Source organism: Bombyx mori, chromosome 9, assembly GCF_030269925.1.
Source record: "Bombyx mori chromosome 9, ASM3026992v2".
In the NCBI taxonomy this organism is placed as follows: Eukaryota; Metazoa; Arthropoda; class Insecta; order Lepidoptera; family Bombycidae; genus Bombyx; species Bombyx mori.
In genome coordinates, this window is record NC_085115.1 from 15,327,896 (window position 1) to 15,347,359 (window position 19,464).

Here is a 19,464-nt window from a genome sequence, read left to right on the forward strand (position 1 = left end):
ACACAGCCCACTGAGTTTCTCGCCGGATCTTCTCAGTGGGTCGCGTTTCCGATCCGGTGGTAGATTCTGCGAAGCACTGCTCTTGCTAGGGCCAGTGTTACCACCATTCCGGTTTGAGCCCCGTGAGCTCACCCACACGTTAGGGCGAAGCTGATATAGCCTCTCAAGGCTATCAACAAAGGTAGAAAAAAAGAAGAGAAAAAAAAGCCTGTTTCTTTTAGTGCTAAAGGTTCAGTTCGAGTGAATATACGTACTTATTACAAGCGTCTACCATTTAGGTTATTTGTACTATTTTACAGCTCGAAAAAATGTCTCAGTTTTGCTTTATTTGGAATCAACTTTTAACTGAAGATAAAACAGTTGTGGTTGATCGTGGAATGCCAACTTTAATCGAGGCTAATGTCGCGAGATGTGATGAGTTTACTGAGTATTTAAGAACACAAAAATCCGTTACCATACACGTGGATTGCAGAAAATCATAAACCTGGAAAACTTCAATCGCTGCAGTAAAAAGACAACGTGAGGAGGAACAGGCTAGTACTTCAAAAATAAGTCCATGATGAATGTCCTGATGTCCTCATAATTGAAACAGCAATAGAAATTTTTAATGCAACAAAAACAACAATTATAGTTGGTGAGGATGTTTAATTGTTAGTGCTACTTACTGCAAGGACTCTAGTGGATAAAATTATTTATTTCCTGAAACCTGGAAGGGCTCAACAGCGAACAGTAATATATTCTTCAAAAAGTTTATCTGCTTATCCTAAATGCCAAAACTATAGTTTATTTTTACATGCGATAGTCGGGTGCGTCAGCAATGTACAGAAGAGTCAAAACGGCAGTATTTAAATTATTCGAAAAAAGATTTGACTGACTGCGCTAAAGTATTTACAGAAATTGATTCCACACCTCAAACAATAGTTACGGAAGGAATTCGCTTTCTTCTTGAGGTTTATGGGGCTCGAAAAAAAATTACTTGCATTGATAAATTTCGTTACATAACTTTTCTAAAAAATACATGCGAAACAAGAAACAAGTACAACTATCATGTATTCCTCCAACATCGACATCTGCTATTCAACACTTGTATCAAGTATACTATAAATTTTTAAACATGGCTAGAAAATCAACTGAACCCAGAAGACTGGGGTTGGAAAACTTTACTCCCCTCCCACCTGCTGCAGAAAAACTCCTCAACACTATTTTTTGCAACTGCAAAAAAGGTTGTAGGGGTCGGGTTGCTGTGTTCTGCAGCGTGTACCATTGCCAAGGTCAGTCTTGCTCAAATGTCCAGTTAAGAACAATAGAGGATTCCTGTGATTTTAATGAAGAGACCAATGACTCAGCCACATTTGAACAATTTATGAACATCCAGCAAGAGGAAGAAGAAGAAATCGAAGAAGACATGACTGTTTAAGTAGACTTTCAAGAGTATGAATCTGATTAAAATATCTAAAGAAGTCAAAGTAATAATTAACCCTACAATCAATATCAATAATCAATATCAATATCAATAATAATCTAGAACTTAACGAGTATTGTTCCCTTAAATTATCCTGAAAATGTCACCCACAAGGGAAACCATGATTTAAAAAAACGCGCCGAGTACTCTACCTCACATGTATAATGTGACTCTTAAAATCGCGATATCTCAGGAATAGTAACTCTTAAGAAAAAATCATATTTTATAGACCATTTTTGTAGAGAATTTAAAGGTCTACAATTTTGGTTCAAGGTTTTTTTTTGATAAAACTTACCGTTTTCGAGAAAAATCCAAAAAACCTCAAATTTTCACCTTTGACCCCGAATAACTTTTGTAGCACACATAGGATCGATGAGGATTTTTAAAACTTAATTTGTAATGATAAACCCTAGCTCTCCACCAATATTTGGCTCTCCGGCAATTTTTGTTATTTCAAATGTCTATATTGACCGGACTAATCGAGAAAATACCATTTGGGCGATTCGATTCCTGAACCGCATATGTGCGTCGCAAGATTTCAGTTAATAATAATTTCTATAATTGTAAGTCCTAATTGTAACTATACTGAGACCTTAGAACTTATATCTCAAGGTGGGTGGCGGCAATTACGTTGTAGATGTCTACAGGCTCCGGTAACCACTTAACACCAGGTGGATTGTGAGTTTGTCCAACCAACTAAGCAATATATAAAATATTTAAAAAATAATTATACAACACTAACAACATTTTCAAGATAATCTTGCGGAATACAATTTAAAATTTCGATAAATATTGTAGCAACAAGGAAAACGTAGTTTTTTTCCCTCTTAACTGAAACATGTACTGCCACGTTAATCTATATATTAATTAGGTACGTGAAGCAAAAACTTTGTAGCATTTTTAAGAAAATTGCGCGGACGGAGGAGTATGAAATATCTTTCACTTATCTATACTAATATTATAAAGAGGACAGATTTGTTCGTTTGTTTGTTGATTGAATAGGCTCTGAAACTACTGAACCGATTTGAAAAATTCTTTTTGGAAGCTACACTATTCCCGAGTGACATAGGCTATAATCTTTTTTGAAAAAAATTAGGGATCCTTACTAAAGCTCCAATAATGTAACCCAAGGTGTAAAAAAATTACCTAAAATATTCTTTACATCGCGTGCGTGTAAACTATTGATGATAGAATAAAATAATGTAGTACGACTTTGTAGAACACATTGTTATTTACAAAAAGTGTCGCGACAGCATACGTCTAACTATCTATATATTAATACGTGAAGCAAAAACTTTGTATCCCTTTTTACGAAAATTGCGCGGACGGAGGAATATGAAATTTTCCACACTTATAGAGCATATAGAGAAGAAGTGTACAATGCTAATTGTTCGCGACGGACACGAATAAATATAGTTAGAATAGATATTATTCGCGACGGACGCAAATAATTGTTCGCGACGGACATAGATAATTAGAGATAGGAAATATATGTTAAATAAGTCAATGTAAATAGAGAATGTCCGTAAATAGATACGTTAGAATAGAAATATGTTCGCAAAGTACAGCGACACTAAATACAAATAAAGAATGTCCAAATAAATGGATATGTTAAAAAATAGTTGTGAAATAAATAGAGAATGTTAAATGTGAATATAGATAGTTAAACATAGAAATAAGTAATTTGTAAATATTGCATTTTGTTTGAAAATAAAGATTGGTCCTCGTGGTCTTTAATTTGGCGTGGGAACGCAGGAGCGAGTCACAATGTGAGCGAGTACTAATGGAGCGACCGGACAAACAATAGGCGAGCGAGGCGGCCAAGAGAACAATAGACGCCCACTGCGCCTCGAATTTATCATAGCACTAGACGAGCGCGCGTGGGCGACCATAAATAGAGGGCCTACCTCGCTGCAAATTCTTCCTCCCCCCGTACCGCAAGCAGCGACGCGTGCCGGCCAAGCCCCTACCCCCGCTCCACGTCTCGGTCCACGCCCATCTCTGAAGGGTAAGGGCAAGGGGAAGACCTCTCAACCCCCCACTCTCCCTCCGGTTACAGAGCAACCTGCCACTATGGAGGCCAACCCAACAGCGGCCACCCTGATGGCAGAAGCAAACCCGCAGCGACAGGCTATAAAGCCGCGACCTGCCCCTCGTTCCAGCAATAAGGCAGTATCCAACCTACAAGCTGCCTTAACTATAACTAAAACTCAAAAAAAAAATAAGAAAAAAAAAATAAAGGCCAAGGAAAGGAAAAAAAAATTTATGGAAGAAGCAGCTGCCCTGAGAGAAGGCCAAGTTGCGCCAGCTACCGAACCTCCATGTCCAATGGAGACGACAGCCATCGACCCGCCCCAGAACGCAAACATCACTCTGGGCGACTCACAGCCCCCACTACCACCCCGCCCGCAGAGAGAGCGGCGCAGTGGCCGACAGGACGCGCAGCCTGCCGGCTTTGCTGCCTGGCTCCTCTCCCTGTGGGAGAAACTGTCCGAGGTGATCTCCGGAGTGATCCGAGAGATCGCCTCGGGAGCCAGTCCCTTCGGGGCCTTGCTCGCGGGGTTCTACCGGATGATTGCGCATCTCAATGGCTAGCCAGGAGCTGCGCATCATCTATTGGAACCACGACGGGATAGGGTCCCGAAGGTCGGAGCTAATCCGACTCGCCCAGGAGTATGACTCGCAGGTTATCCTCCTGGGCCAGACCAAGCTCAAACCTCGACAAGATTTTAGGATGCCCAACTACTTCGTGTACCGACGGGACGAACTGACCTCCAACGGGCGCCCGTTCAGGGGCACTGCGGCGTTCGTTAGGAGGGACGTGGTGCACGAGGAGCTTGAGCTACTGACCTTCGCCTCTACCAGAACGGTCGGGGTGAGGGTCCACGTACCGGGGGCCGAATTGCGGATTTATGCCGCGTATCGACCCCCGGGTCCTGATTTTGTCGAGGACGACATTAGACGGGCCTTGAACCATGATCGCCATCCAGCCTTGGTGGTCGGGGACCTCAATGCGAAACATGTAGCTTGGGGCTCCCGAATCATCACGGCGCCCGGAAGGCGATTGTACGAGGATGCCGAAAGGGGGGACTACTGCGTGGTCGGCCCCAACGAACCCACCCACGTTCCAACGTTGGCCCGGTACCAACCGGACGTCTTGGACGTGTGTGTTCACAAGGAGCTGCGGTGCCCTCTAGCGATAGAGGCACTGTACGACCTGAGTACCCCTCACCTACCGATCTTGGTCACGGTGGGTTTGGGGCTCACTCGGGTCGCGACATCCCCTCTCAGGCCCAGGGTCGACTGGCAGTCCTTTACGGGACTGCTGGCCGACCAACCCTTGTTTCAAGACCCGTCTACCCCTGATGAGGTCGACACGGCGGCTTCCCGTCTCGTCGACACCATCAGGGGAGCCCTGAACCAAGCGACGACTCTGGTACCCAGCGGGGGGCCCAGAGCGGAACTCCCGGTGCACCTCAAGACGTTAGTTCGTCGGAAGAGGGCACTGAGGAGGCTCTGGGCGACATCTAGGTGTCCCAGGATTAAGCGCGAGCTAAACGAACTTGAGGATGAGCTGGCGACTAAGATGCGGACTTACCGGGGTGACTCCTGGGAGGGGGGACTGTTGGACGCGTCCGACGACCGTACGATGGCCCCCCTTCACCGCATCTGTCGCCGGCTCACCAACAAGCCTTCCCCCACTTGTCCCTTGGAGGACGAGGGGGGAAGACGGTGTTTTACACCGTTGGCTCGTGCTGAAGTCCTGGCCAACTCGCTGGAGCGGCAGTTCACTCCGAATGTCTCTGCACCCTCGATGGTTGCATTCCATCGGGAGGTGTCAGAGGGCGTAATGCAATTCCTCAAACCGGAATCGCCGGGAGTAGAGCTGGGAGATGACGACTTCGTCACTCCTAGCGAGGTGCGCCTCCTCATCAAGCTGATGAAGAGGCCCCGGCGAGGACGGTATTCCTCCCCTCGCCTTGCAAAACCTCCCTCCCTCAATTGTGTCAGCAATGACACGATTGTTTAATTCCATTCTCCGGGTAGGACACTTCCCTGGAACTTGGAAACTGGGCAAGATTATCGTCTTGCCCAAACCCGGCAAGGACAGGAGAAAGCCCTCCAGTTACCGACCGATTACCTTGCTCTCGCACGTGGGCAAGTTGTTCGAGCGGCTGCTCCTGAGGAGAATATCGCCGTATATTCTCCTCAGGCCGGAGCAATTCGGCTTTAGAAGCGGCCACTCGACGACTCTGCAACTGACCCGTGTCCTGCATCACTTGGCGGACCGGCGAAACTTGGGCCAATACACGGTCGCGGTCCTTCTCGATATCGAGAAGGCCTTCGACCATGTGTGGCACGAGGGGCTGGTCGCCACAAGCTGCGGGACACGGGCCTACCGCACGCTCACGTGCGACTGCTCGGGTCGTATCTGGAGGGCAGAACCTTCTTTGTTGCGGTCGAGGGCGCACGGTCTTCCGTGCGTCCCATTACGGCCGGGGTTCCCCAGGGTAGTGTCCTATCACCTACCCTATACGCCCCCTACACTAATGACATCCCCACCCTGGAGGGTCACCTTCGGGCGTGGGAGGAGGACGTGAAGTTGGCCTTGTTCGCTGACGACTCGGCCTACTTCTCGTCCTCTCCGTTCCCCAATAAGTATCCCTTGACAAATACATTCACATTCTCAATGGTTTTATTAAAAAGTCCGTCTTGCTCTTTAAGCCTGAATCTTTTGTGTCAGAATTAAGTTGAATTGACGGTGGATGTTACAAAGTGCTCGCACAATGTGCCGGTTTTCCCTGCTTAAAGTAAATGCCATTTTAATTTTTTAATAAATATTTCGATTACAACAGGAAAATAAAAAAAGAATAGGAATTTAATATTTGAATATATAAAACCACAACCGATATGATGTGCATTAGTTAAATACATACATCGATCAGTTCGTGATCGTTCGTTGAAGAGTGATATATTATACATTTCGGAACGCTCAGCGAGGCTCACGACAATGGACCCGAACTTCATACTCCTCAAGATTATTCTGGTAAATAAACAGTTTTATTCAACCAAAACGAATTACCTAAAAATAATTTGAAAAACCTAATTTTTTCATCATTTAGATGTGTTGAACAGTCCCAACATCATCTGGTGTTGAGTAATTACCCAAGGAGACGGTGGAAGTCTCAATCGAAATGTACTTACCGGCGGTAGGACCTCTTGTGAGTCCGCACGGATAGGTACCACCAACCCGCCTATTTCCGCAGTGAAGCAGTAATGCGTTTGGGTTTGAAGGGTGGGGTAGCCGTTGTAACTATATTGAGACCATAGAACTTATATCTCAAGAGGGGTGGACCATTTTCGTTGTAGATGTCTATGGGCTCCAGTAACCACTTAACACCAGGTGGGCTGTGGGGCTCATCCACCCATTTAAGCAATCACTATATGAATGGAAGGTAACTCTAAGCTACAGTTGCTGTCCCCGCCTAAGCTTAAAGTGCTATTCTAGCTACGCCCGGACGGGTAGATGAGCCTACGGGCTCATCCTGAATGAATTTGCTAACATTAGCCCTAGGCAACAGCAGTGCTTCTCAGAGTCTAACACCGGATCGGAATCGCGACCCACTGAGGAAATTCGGCGAGAAACTCAGTGGCTCGTATCTATGGGTTAGTTCGAGGGTTATGGGAGAGATGTGCTCCGCACTAAACGCTTCACTTTCCCCCCTTTGCCTTTTTATGAGTTCTGTCTCATGCGAGGTTTGGACGTTGGTTGTTGAGCGACAGGAGGTTTTAGTCAGTTCGACTCTGACATGCCCCGCCCTCCATCCCTAGTGGAGGGCGGAAGTCCGGCGATTTCCTCCTGACCAAAAAAAAAAGGGTTAGTTCGCTTTCGACGAGGACGGTGACTTTAAAATGTGATCTGCGACCAAGGCCGCAACAAATTTAGCACTAATCTTTCAATTCTATACTAATTGTTCAATTTCAGTTCTCCATGCTGTTCTGCATCAGAGTTCAGTGTAAGAGCATCGTTCCGAGGGACAGGTAAGATATTTTCATTTATATACACCGTGTCGCAGTTTTTTTTTTTTTTTTTTTATTGCCCTTGTGGCAGACGAGCACACGGCCCACCTGATGGCGAGTGGCTACCGCTGCCCATGGACTTCAGCAATGCCAGGGGCAGAACCAAGCCGCTGCCTACCGCTTAATACTCTCCACAAGCCTCGTTTGAAGAAGGACATGTCATAGCGCTCGGGAAACACCGTGGAGGGGAGCTCATTTCATAGCCGGATGGTACGTGGCAAAAAAGATCTCTGGAAACGCACTGTGGATGACCGCAGTGGCTCCAGGTAGTACGGATGAACTCTACTCCGGTGGCGGGCGGTGCGATGGTAAAAACGAGATGACGGTATCATCTCGAACAATTCCTCAGAGTACTCCCCATGGAACATACGGTACAAAATACAAAGGGAACCGAAGTCCCTCCGCAGACCCAGAGGTTCCAAACGATCCGTGAGATTGGGATTATCGACAATCCGAACGGCCCTCCTCTGTATGGAGTCAAATGGAAGAAGCTGGTATTTGGGAGCCCCGGCCCAGAGATGGGAGCAGTACTCCACGCGAGGCCGGACTTGTGCTTTATAAAGCAGAAGCCTTTGTCCAGGCGTGAAGTACCGCTTCGCTCTGTTGAGGACTCCCAGCATTTTGGACGCCAACTTGACTTTGCCTTCCAAATGACTCCGAAACTGGACATCGCTCGAAATTAAACAATTAGTTTAGTTTTTAGCTAGCTTAGTTTTTTAAACAATTTTTTTTTTCATTTTTTAGTTGAATTTAATTTTTTTAATTTTTTTTTTAAATATTGAATTGTCCTCGGTCATTAATAAGTATACCAAATTTCGAGTTAATCCGACGTTTTGAAGGGGGTCAAAATCAAGTTCAAAGATTCCGTTACATACATACGTCACAAGCTAATAAAAGCTTATTAAAAACACGGCGGCTTTTCGTTGCCCCTTGGCCTGGCTCAGATATCTAAGAACTGTAAGGAACTCATTGACGACTGAAGTTATGTGATGGCATTTACTTTATTGGCGTTTATAGGCTCCAGTAGCTACTTACCATCAGGCGGGCCGTGTGAGCTCGTCCATACATCTAAGCTATAACAATAAAGAAAACTTTTAAATGCTACTTAAAACTTAAACATAATACAGTACATTTATTTTCAGTAATGACAGTCCAATCGATTCGCAAGAACCAAAGGTTAGTTCTAACACCATTTAAAATTTGACTTTCATTATCTAAGTTTTTATTAAATACATAATTTTTTAACGTCTCTGTTCTTATTTTCAGTGGATCGATTCAACATTCAAATTAAATGACAAAGGGTAAGCATGCATTATATTCAGGCAATTAATAATGATAGCATTATATCGAGTGAAAGTCTTTTTTTTTTCTTAGACGGCTGGACGAGCTCACAGCCCACCTGGTGTTAAGAGGTTTCTGGAGCCCATGGACATCTACAACGTAAATGCGCCGCCCACCTTGAGATATAAGTTCTAAGATCTCAGTATAGTTACAACGGCTGCCCCACCCTTCAAACCGAAACGCATTACTGCTTCACGGCAGAAATAGGCAGGGTGATGGTACCTATCCGCGCGGACTCTCAAGAGGCCCTACCACCAGTAATTACATAAATTATAATTTATATAAGTCTATATCTTATAATATAAGTCGTTATTTTATTATTAAAAAAAACGATTCACTTCGACTTTAATCACTTTAATGAACAATGATTATTATTTTATAATTGTTATCATTGTTGATTAAAGTCGATTTCTTAAGACAACAATGGAATTTTATTACGGCTATGGCGATAATATGATCACCTTCTCAAATACGTTTACAAGTTATCGAACAAATACGTACATAACTAAATGTTATATTTAAATAAATTAAACCACAAAACATACGTTAGATTTGTACATATTTGAAATACGAAAAGCGTTATCCTCGACCTTATAAACAATATTTTATGTTCGTATTGAATCCGAAATACATTTAAAGTTTATTATTTAACTAGTGACCCGCCCTCGCTTCGCTTCGGAAACTATAATTTATTATTGATTTCTCCACTATTTAATGGATGTACTATTTAATGGATGATTATACATATAAACCTTCCTCTTCAATCACTCTATCCATTAAGAAAACCGTGGGGTGCATGGTGTTATTAATAAATATTTTTCAGACAGATATGAGTAGAAGAATAATTATTTCAATAGTATCTTAAAAAGCACCCCACGCTTTTTTTAATAGACAGAGTGATTGAAAAGGAAGGTTTATATGTATAATAACATCCATTAAATAGTGGAGAAATCAATAATAAATTACAGTTTCCGAAGTGAAGCGAGGGCGGGTCGCTAGGTAAATAATAAACTTTAAATGTAGGTATATCGGATTCAATACTAACATAAAATATTGTTTATAAGGTCGAGGATAACGCTTTTCGTATTTCAAATATGTACTAATCTAACATAATATTATGTTTTGTGGTTTAATTTATTTAAATATAACATTTAGTTTAGTACACATTTGTTCGATAACTTGTAAACGTATTTGAGATGGTGATATTATCGCCATAGCCGTAAAAAATTCCATTGTTCAATCAACAATGATAAGAATTATAAAATAATAATCACTAAAGGTCCCGCAGTAGTCGAAATTCGACTATAATTAATTGGAATTGTATAATAAATTTGTACACTATTATGATTCTATTTTATACTTCTATAATAACAAATTTAGCCAAGACTACAAACAATATTTAATCTATTCTCAATTTGACTACAGACGTCAAGAACAAAATTTTGACAATAAATAGTATGCATGCGTGTGTGCGTCAAATACATGGTATGTAGTGTCTTTAATATTTTCTTGATTGATTAATGTATCTTTTATGCATTATTTAAAACAAATATTAGCATAGTGCACTTCTTCTCTATATTCTCTATAAGTGTGGAAAATTTCATACTCCTCCGTCCGCGCAATTTTCGTAAAAAGGGATACAGAGTTTTTGCTTCACGTATTAATATATAGATTATTGATTAAAGTGATTAAAGTCGAAGTGAATCGTTTTTTTATTATTAAACTAAACTTATTCACTTCGACTTTAATCACAGCAGTTTTGTTACGTCACGAATAGAGAATCGCCAATGAGTACACGATTCATTAGGTTTTGCTCAGTGATCTGCGGGGGAGTTGCTGGACTTCGACCGGGCGCGTCCGTAGGTGGCGGATCACGGGCCTCTGGGCAATAGTCACAGGGGCATCGCTCCTTCTCTCTCGTTGTGTTACGGCGGGAGAGATTGAGCGACGCGGACCAAAACCAGCATCGGGGGTTACACGCTCTCCTCCCCCTTCACTTGCTGAAGGGTGGTTCTCCTGGAGATGCGAGGGCCTCCACTTTTTCCCTCTTTTCCTTGTTGTTTTATTGTTCTGTTCACACTGTCCTTTGGTTATTTTTATTTATTTATTAATTTAATTTAAGTTTCAATCTGTCTCTTTCTCTTCTTTTGTTTCCGTTCATTGTTTTATTTTACACGCTTTTCTATTCTTCTTCTCCTGTGGTTTTATTTTGATTTTATTTGGTTTTATTTTTATCTTCTTTCCTTTTATACCCAATTCTAAGCTCTGACACCCGGCGAGAGAATGAATGGCTGGTGGGCGACCAGTCGCTAGGGTGTCCCAGGGAACCGAACCCTGGGTTAAAAAATATATAAAAAAGAAATAAATGTAATGGCTAGTTTTAAAAAGATACTACCCCAGGAGGGTACCTCCCGCTCCGCGGGGGGAGAATCCCTCCGTGCGGCCGACTCGTCGGACGCACGCTGCCCCACGTACTCTGGGGGGGGCAAAAACTGCCTAGACGTCAGGTCCGGGAAGGACGGAGTTCAGAGGAAGATGTCCGAGAAGGACCTTGAAGTAAGCTCCTTAAGAGCCAATGTCGTGTCAGACGATGACATGGCCACAGTCGGTTCGGCCCAATCGTCGACCCGCTCGTCGCCGACACGACGACAGCGGAAAAGGGTCCTTAATATAAGCTCAGACGGGTTGAGCAGCAGCTCCGGTTCGGAGGCTCAGGGCCCGTCAGTTGCGAAGCCCAGAGCCGTGACGCCATCAAAGCGTGGAAGGGGACGCCCTCCGACCACGAGGCAGTGCGTTGGCATGGCTGCTGCCAGGAAGGCGTGCCTTAGGGCCCAAAGAGAGGAGAGGGAGTTCACAGAGAGCGCGCGCACCACGCGCCAGAAAAAGAGAGCGGCTGAGGGATCTGTCCCTAAGCCTGATGCCGAGCGTAGGCTCCATCAGAGTGCTGAGGTGGCTCTGACGGTGGCCGCCAAATCTAGTAGCCCGAAGGGCACGTATGTGCGTGCATTGAAGGAGTTGGCGGCCACCGTCAAGGAGGCCACGGAGGACCTTGTGGGCCGCACCGCAACTGAAGAGGCTGAAAGACTGCGTGCGATCAACGCCAAGCAGGAGCAGGAGATCCTACAGCTTCGCAAGGAGCTTGATGAAATTAGGAGGGAGCTGGCTACGGTCTCGCAGGTGCTAGGAAATGCACCAGCCGCAGCCCCGGCCCCAAACACCGAAGAAGAAGAGGAGGAGTTGCGCCTCCAGCGCATTATGCGAGCTGTCGGCACGACGCTCGACGCTCGCTTTGCGGGGCTAGAGGGACGGCTTCTACCGGAGCCGCGAATGCGACCACCGCTAGCGGCGGACAGGCGGAAGAGCCGCGAAAAATCACCGGACCCTCCTATGGTCGTAGACGCTACACTAAATTCGGCACCATTATTGAAACCAGTGCCATCTACAACATCGGCGAAAAAGAGGATACGAGGCCCCAGAAGAAAAGCCACTGCGCAAGTGGCTCCACCTGGAACGCCCACCCTCCTCCCGGCTCCAGCTTCCTTGATCGAGAGCTGGTCAACGGTCACCCGTAGGGGCACTCGGCCGAGGGAGGGAGCAGTGAGGACGGTTCCAGTGGTAGCACCCGCTGAAGCGGGAAAGAAAAACCCGTCCTCTGCAAAGAGGAAAGAGAAGAAGCTGCGTCCTCCGCGCTCTCAAGCTGTTGTGCTCAAGCTGCAGCCGGAGGCTGTAGAAAGAGGACTCACATACCGCAGCGTACTCGCCGAAGCGAGAGCCAAGGTGGACCCCGGGGCACTCGGAATCCCCATCCAGCGCATCCGGTCTGCAGTGACTGGGGCCAAGGTGTTGGTAGTGGAAGGTGCTGATCAGAGCGCCAAGGCTGATCTCCTGGCCCAAAAGCTTCGTGAGGTTCTGTCCGCGGAGGGGGTCATCGTGACCCGGCCAGTGACGACTGCAGCCATCCGCATCAGCGGGCTGGATGACTCCTTGACGCCGGAGGAAGTAGCCGGTGAGCTCGCCCGGATTGGCGAATGCACTCTTGAAGCGGTGAAGATCGGAGAGATCAAGTCTGGCCCAAGTGGGATGGGTCAGGTGTTGGTTCGGTTGCCCGTCGCTGCTGCGACGAAGGTCCTCGCCGTACCGAAATTGAGGGTCGGTTGGAGCGTGCTCCGCGCTCATCTGCTAGAGGCTAAGAAGCTACAGTGCTTCCGATGCCATGAGCTAGGGCACGTGAGCGCTCGATGTCCGTCGTCGGTCGACCGCAGCCGTGATTGTTACCGGTGCGGCCAGACCGGCCACGTAGCGTCCGGCTGCTCTCTGGCGCCACACTGTGCTGTATGTGCCTCTGCCGGCAGACCGGCGGATCACGTCTCCGGGAGCAAGGCTTGTGCCAAGTCCCCGAGACCGAGACCTAGAAGAGGAGCTTCCGCTGCGCTTGAGAATGCGCGGAGGCAGCCCGGTACGGCTATGGAGACATCGAATGACGCCCTGTTATGACAGGTGTCCTTCGATTCCTGCAGGGGAATCTCAATCACTCTGCCAGAGCTCAGGACCTTTTGTTCCAGAGCATGGCAGAGGGGTTGACCCATCTTGCGGTGGTCGCCGAGCCGTATCGGGTTCCTTCGAGCCCCGATTGGGCAGCCGATTTGGAGGGCCGAGTGGCTATCATCCGACGTTGTTGTGTAGGTGCTCCGCCCAGGTTCGACGTTGTCGAGAGAGGTTGCGGCTTTGTTGCTGTCCTCTGGGCCGAGGTATTCATATTGGGAGTGTACTTCTCCCCAAACAGGACGCTCGCCGAGTTTGAGGTTTTTCTCAGCGAGCTCAGCCGCGTCGTTGGGAGGTCGCACTCCCAACGGATACTCGTTCTCGGGGACCTCAACGCCAAGTCATTGGCTTGGGGATCCTCGAGGACGTGCCCCAGAGGTAGGGCGGTGGAGGAGTGGCTGGTCGGAAGCGGTCTTCTCGTCCTCAATCGTGGCGCAGAACTCACGTGCGTGCGACGTTTGGGCGGGTCCGTGGTTGACGTTACATTTGCCACGCCCGACGTGGTGAATCGCGTACGCGGTTGGGCCGTGATGGTCGGCGAGGAGACGCTCTCCGACCACCGCTACATTCGTTTCGGTGTCGCAGTGCCTCCGGCGGAGTCTATCCAGGGCTCTTCCTTGCTCTGCGGTGGCGGCGCGGGGGGTCCTCGTTGGGCCCAGAAGCGCCTCAACGTCGAGAGGTTGTGTGAGGCGGCTGTAGTCCAGGCATGGCGTCTTGACTCGCTTGGTGAGCCAGCAGACGTGTGCGAGGGGGTGGAGCATCTGCGCGAGGCGATGTCGCGGGTGTGCGACGCCGCTATGCCTCGCATTAGAGCTCTCGCTCCTAAACGCAGAGTCCACTGGTGGACTGAGGAGATCGCTAGCCAGCGCCGGTTGTGCGACGTCAGTCGTCGCGCATACCAACGGTATCGACGTCGAAGAACGCACCGGGACCCCGATGAGGAGGACCGACTGTACGAGGTGTACAGGATGGCCATAAGGGCCCTGCGCGTGGCTATCGGGGAGGCGAAGGAGGCTGCTTGGAACGACCTACTGTCGACTTCGCTTCGCTTCGCTCGACTGTGATCCGTGGGGGCGGCCCTACAGGCTGGCGCGCAATGTGCTCCGCCCTTGGGCCCCCCCCGCAACCAGCACCCTGCCGCCGGAGACATTGCAGCGGGTAGTCGGGGGTCTGTTTCCGGATTTTACCGGGACGGCCTTCGTCCCCCCTGTGATGACGACGGTGCGGGTTACTGATGGCGGGGAGCCTGCGGACGTTTCGCAGGCGGAGTTTGAATCGGCTGTGCAGAGGATGCGGGCGAAGCGCACGGCTCCCGGTCCCGATGGGATCTCGTCCCGAGCGTGGGCGCTCGCCTTGACGGGCGATGGTTTGGGGCCTGCCCTCCGAAGGCTGTTCAGCCGGTGCCTCCGTGAGGGCAGGTTCCCAGAGCCATGGAGGACTGGTCGGCTCGTCCTTATTCCTAAGGAGGGTCGGCCACGTGACGAACCGAACGGGTACCGCCCAATCGTCGTGCTGGACGAGGCCGGTAAGCTCTTCGAGCGCGTCATCGCTAATCGCCTTGTCCAGCACCTGGAAAACGTTGGGCCTGATTTGGCTCCTAACCAATACGGTTTCCGGAGGGGTCGCTCGACCGTGGACGCGGTCTTGCGTGTCCGCCATCTCTCCGATTGTGCGTGCTCCGAGGGGGGCGTGTTGTTGGCTGTGTCGATTGACATCGCCAACGCCTTCAACACGATCCCCTGGAGCACGATCGTGGAATCACTTCGGTTTCACCGCATCCCCAATAGTCTCCGCACCCTGATAGAGGACTACCTCTCAGGGCGGAGCGTGATTTTCCCCGAGAGAAGAGGATGGGGACGAAAAACGGTGTCGTGCGGGGTCCCACAGGGGTCGGTATTGGGACCACTCCTGTGGGACATCGGTTTCGACTGGGTCCTCCGCGGTGCTGGCCTGCGTGGCGTCGACGTGGTGTGCTATGCCGACGACACGTTGGTGACGGCTCGCGGAGCTGACTACAGGACCGCAGCGATCCTTGCAACGGCGGCGGTCTCCACCGTCGTTAGCCGCATTCGGAGACTAGGTCTTGAGGTGGCCCTCCACAAGTCTGAGGCCGTATGCTTTCACCCGGTTCGGAGAGGACCCCCTCCGGGCGCGACGCTCATAGTCGGTGGAGTATCGATCGCTGTCCAGCCGAAGCTCAAATATTTGGGCATCGTGCTGGACAGTCGATGGCGCTTCGACCACCATTTTGGTGAGTTGATTCCGAGGCTACTGGGCATGGCAGGTGCGTTAGTCCGTCTTCTGCCCAACGTTGGTGGTTACAGCGTCGGTGTCCGACGCCTGTACCTGGGGGTCGTGCGCAGTATGGCCTTGTATGGCGCTCCCGTGTGGTCGCCCACACTCTCCGCACGCAATGCGGCGCTGCTGCTCCGAGCTCAGCGGGCGCTCGCGGTGAGGGTCATCAGGGGGTACCGTACGATCTCCCGAGAGGTCGCCTGCGCCCTCGCTGGTTCCCTTCCTTGGGATCTCGAGGCCGAGGTATTGGCTACGGTATACCGGCGCAGGACACAGTCCCTGGGTCGGGGACGGACACCCGGCCTGTCGGCTGTCAGTCGGTGGAGGCGTGCTGCGCGTCATCTGGCGTACGCTAAATGGAGGGAGCGGTTGCTGGAGGAACTTCATCAAACCTCAGCCACCCGCCGGCGCACTCTCGAGGCCCTGGTGCCCGTGCTGGAGACATGGTCAGATCGGCGACAAGGCGTGCTCTCCTTCCGCCTTACGCAGGTCCTCTCGGGGCATGGCTGCTTCGGGAGGTACCTGTGGAGGGTTTGCAGGAGAGAGCCACATCCTGGTTGTCACCAGTGCGGGCATCCGGATGATGACGCTCAGCACGCACTCGAAGCGTGCCCGCGTTGGGAGCACCCGCGGCGAGATCTCATCGCGGTGCTGGGGAGGGACCTCTCCTTGCGGGCTGTCATTGCCCGCATGCTAGAGGACGAGAGTTCGTGGGAGGCCATGGCCAGATTTTGCGACCTGGTCATGGCGTCCGCGAGGCTGAGGAGCGCGAAAGGGAGTGGAATCCCTCTTCGGCTCCTCAGCGAAGAAGGCGGGGTGGGCGACGCGGGCACGATGCTCCCGTTAATCTCCCGTAGGGACTGTTGGGTACTGGGTGCGGGGGCGCCCGGTGCTCTGCTGTCGGTTCCGTGGTGAGGCGGCGCAAGGTGGCTCCTATGCGCCACTCACGGTGTCTCCTGAGACGACGTCCTGCGGGATCTTCCCGGGGATTGGATCCCGTCCTATTGTCAGGATGGGTACCGGCGACGGCGAGCCTGCGGCGCGCATTGTGCGGTACCGTAGGTTTCGTGGAGTCGGAGTGGTGGAGCTCGATGGGGTTTAGTCGGTAGTCGGTTTTGCGGGGCGGGTCCTGCGTGGTAGACGCCGCGCAGCGCCTCGCGCGCCTTTCTCAAGGCGTAGTCTCCCGGTAGGAATTGGAAGAAGAGGAGGACTTTGGTCTTCCTCTTCTCCCTCTTCTTCTCTGGAGGCGCCGGAGTCCGACATAACCCGGTCTATTACCCCTCTCGACCGGGTATCCGTAAATGGATTCCCCAGCGTTAAAAAAAAAAAAAAAAAAAGGTTTTGCTCAGTGAGCTCCAAAAATCGATAATTTTTGTTTAATCAGACTTTTTGAAATAACTCGATACTGCTTTTGGTCAACTCCTAACTCTTACTTTGTGTTGAGTACTAATACACCGCACTTGTTTGACTTTTTCAAAATTGGCATCGACTTTATACATAAAAATTCGAGCAAAACAATCTTCTACATCTTCGACGTTTGAACCTTGAACATAAATATGCTAATTGTTGTTGCGTGCAACCTCTTTGACAGGATATAAGACCTACAACACCTGGACATAGATTAATTAAACCCATAGACACAGCCCATTGTGTTTCTCGCCGGATCTTCTCAGTGGGTCGCGTTTGCGATCCGTTGGTAGATTCTGCGAAGCACTGCTCTCGCTGGGGCCAGTGTTAGCAACACTTCCGGTTTGGGCCCCGTGAGCTCACCTACACGTGAGGGTGAAGCTGAAATAGCCGCTCCATCATTATTAGCATAGGTAAGAAAAAAATCCATAGACTTGACAAGAATTCGAAAAGAAACAGAGTGAGAAATTGCACGAGGGCGAACGTGACTAGCGGCATGGGCAGGCGGTACTTTTAATGCCTTCCTAAAAGACGGATACGAACCAGACCACAAAGAACAAATTGACCCTTCTCATCTTTATATATACTTAGTTTGGCCATAAATACTGTTACAATTAAAAATAAACAAAATATTACATTTGAATTTGGAATCTGTCATTTTTATATGATTGCTCATTTAGTTTTCTCATTTTGGCGCGAATACATTGTACAATATATTTTGCGATATTAAAATGGAGTGGGGTGATAAAGAGAACCGAATCGCTGTGATTGCATTACTCAAAGTAGGTATGGAGCCAAATGCAATTTTTAAAACTCTCCATACGCTTGGTATTAGTAAAATGTTTGTGTACCGGGCTATTAGTAGGTGCAATGAGACCTCCTTGTTTGTGACAGAAAAAGATCTGGCCGTCCACGTAGTGTTCGTACGAAAAAGGTGGTCAAAGCAGTAACGGAAAGAATTCGAAGAAATCCTGTCCGAAAGCAAAAGATTTTATCTCGGGAGATGGAGATAGCACCTAGAACCATCTCGCGTATTTTAAAAGATGACTTAGGACTTGCAGCCTATAAGAGACGTACTGGTCATTTCTTAACTGATAATTTAAAAGAGAATAAGGTGGTAAAATCGAAACAACTACTGAAGCGGTACGCAAAGGGAGCTCATAGAAATTTTTTGTTTACGGATGAGAAATTTTTTACAATTGAGCAACATTTCAACAAACAAAATGACCGTATTAAAGCTCAAAGCTCTAAGGAAGCTTCCCAATTAGTCGACAGAGTGCAACGTGGGCACGACTATCCGACTTCAGTGATGGTTTGGTGGGGTATTTATTAGCTATGAAGGAGTGACTGAGCCATACTTTTGTGAAAAAGGTATCAAAACATCAGCACAAGTGTATCAAGATACCATTCTTGAGAAGGTAGTGAAGCCCCTTAGCAACACCATGTTCAATAATCAAGAATGGTCCTTCCAGCAAGACTCGGCGCCAGGTCATAAAGCTCGGTCTACGCAGTCTTGGTTGGAAACGAACGTTTCGGACTTCATCAGAGCTGAAGACTGGCCATCGTCTAGTCCCGATCTTAATCCGCAGGATTATGATTTATGGTCAGTTTTAGAGAGTACGGCTTGCTCTAAACGCCATGATAATTTGAAGTCCCTAAAACAATCCATACGATTGGCAGTGAAAAATTTTCCCATGGATCTTTCTCTTGTGCGTGTTTCTATTGATAACTGGCCTCAACGTTTAAAGGACTGTATTGCAGCTAATGGAGACCACTTCGAATTACCTTTTTATACTTTAAATTGTTTTATATTTATGTATTAAACTAACACACTGTAAAAGTAATAAATGTTATTCGTAATAGATTTTTTTTATTTTTAATTGTAACAGTATTTATGGCCAGACTAAGTATACTAGCGGCCCGCTCCGGCTTCGCTCGGGTCTACAACAAAAATAAAAAATAAAAAAATTATAATACGCACACATTAACCCTTATATTTGCGTCAGGTCTCTAAAAGTAGAAAATTGTTTTTATCTATTTTTTTTTATATTATTATTTTTCTCATTATCGTAAAAAGATCATACATACAAAACAAAAGCCATTGAGTTTATTGAGTTAGAGCTTCCTTGTACTAGTTGAGCCCTTGCTCTCCCACCTGTCCTTGTGAAACTGGAAAGGCCTCCGGGCCACCAGTAAGCTCACAATTATAAAAAAGCTTGCAATTATAAATTATAAAAAACGATATTTGACGATGTTTTCTTTTTTTTAAATAAATGAACACTTATTGTGGCATCACTATAATAGTCAGACATGTGCTGCCGCTACACTTTTTGTAA

At 48.0% G+C, this 19,464-nt stretch overlaps 2 protein-coding genes and 1 long non-coding RNA gene across 7 annotated transcripts in view; 2 read left to right on the plus strand and 1 right to left on the minus strand.

Moving 5' to 3' along the window:
- The window catches only part of NimB (nimrod B), a 660,573-nt gene that overhangs the window by 612,951 nt on the left and 28,158 nt on the right, over nt 1–19,464 (plus strand). The gene's annotated exons all lie outside the window — the stretch shown is intronic.
- The window catches only part of LOC134199408 (uncharacterized), a 333,027-nt gene that overhangs the window by 7,606 nt on the left and 305,957 nt on the right, over nt 1–19,464 (minus strand). The window lies entirely within an intron of this gene.
- Nucleotides 6,354–19,464, plus strand: part of LOC101737743 (putative mediator of RNA polymerase II transcription subunit 26) — a 29,153-nt gene continuing 16,042 nt past the window's right edge. For 3 of the 5 annotated variants that reach the window (XM_038012938.2, XM_062670216.1, XM_062670215.1), the window contains exons 1-4: nt 6,354–6,509; nt 7,449–7,504; nt 8,686–8,719; nt 8,810–8,844. In XM_038012938.2, the coding sequence (XP_037868866.1) occupies nt 6,474–6,509; nt 7,449–7,504; nt 8,686–8,719; nt 8,810–8,844 (161 nt within the window). In that variant the 5' untranslated portion in view covers nt 6,354–6,473. Of the gene's footprint in view, nt 6,510–7,448; nt 7,505–8,685; nt 8,720–8,809; nt 8,845–12,777; nt 12,891–17,312; nt 17,542–19,464 lie in introns of those variants that run through there. The other 2 variants (XM_062670217.1, XM_062670218.1) reach the window with 2 other exon arrangements.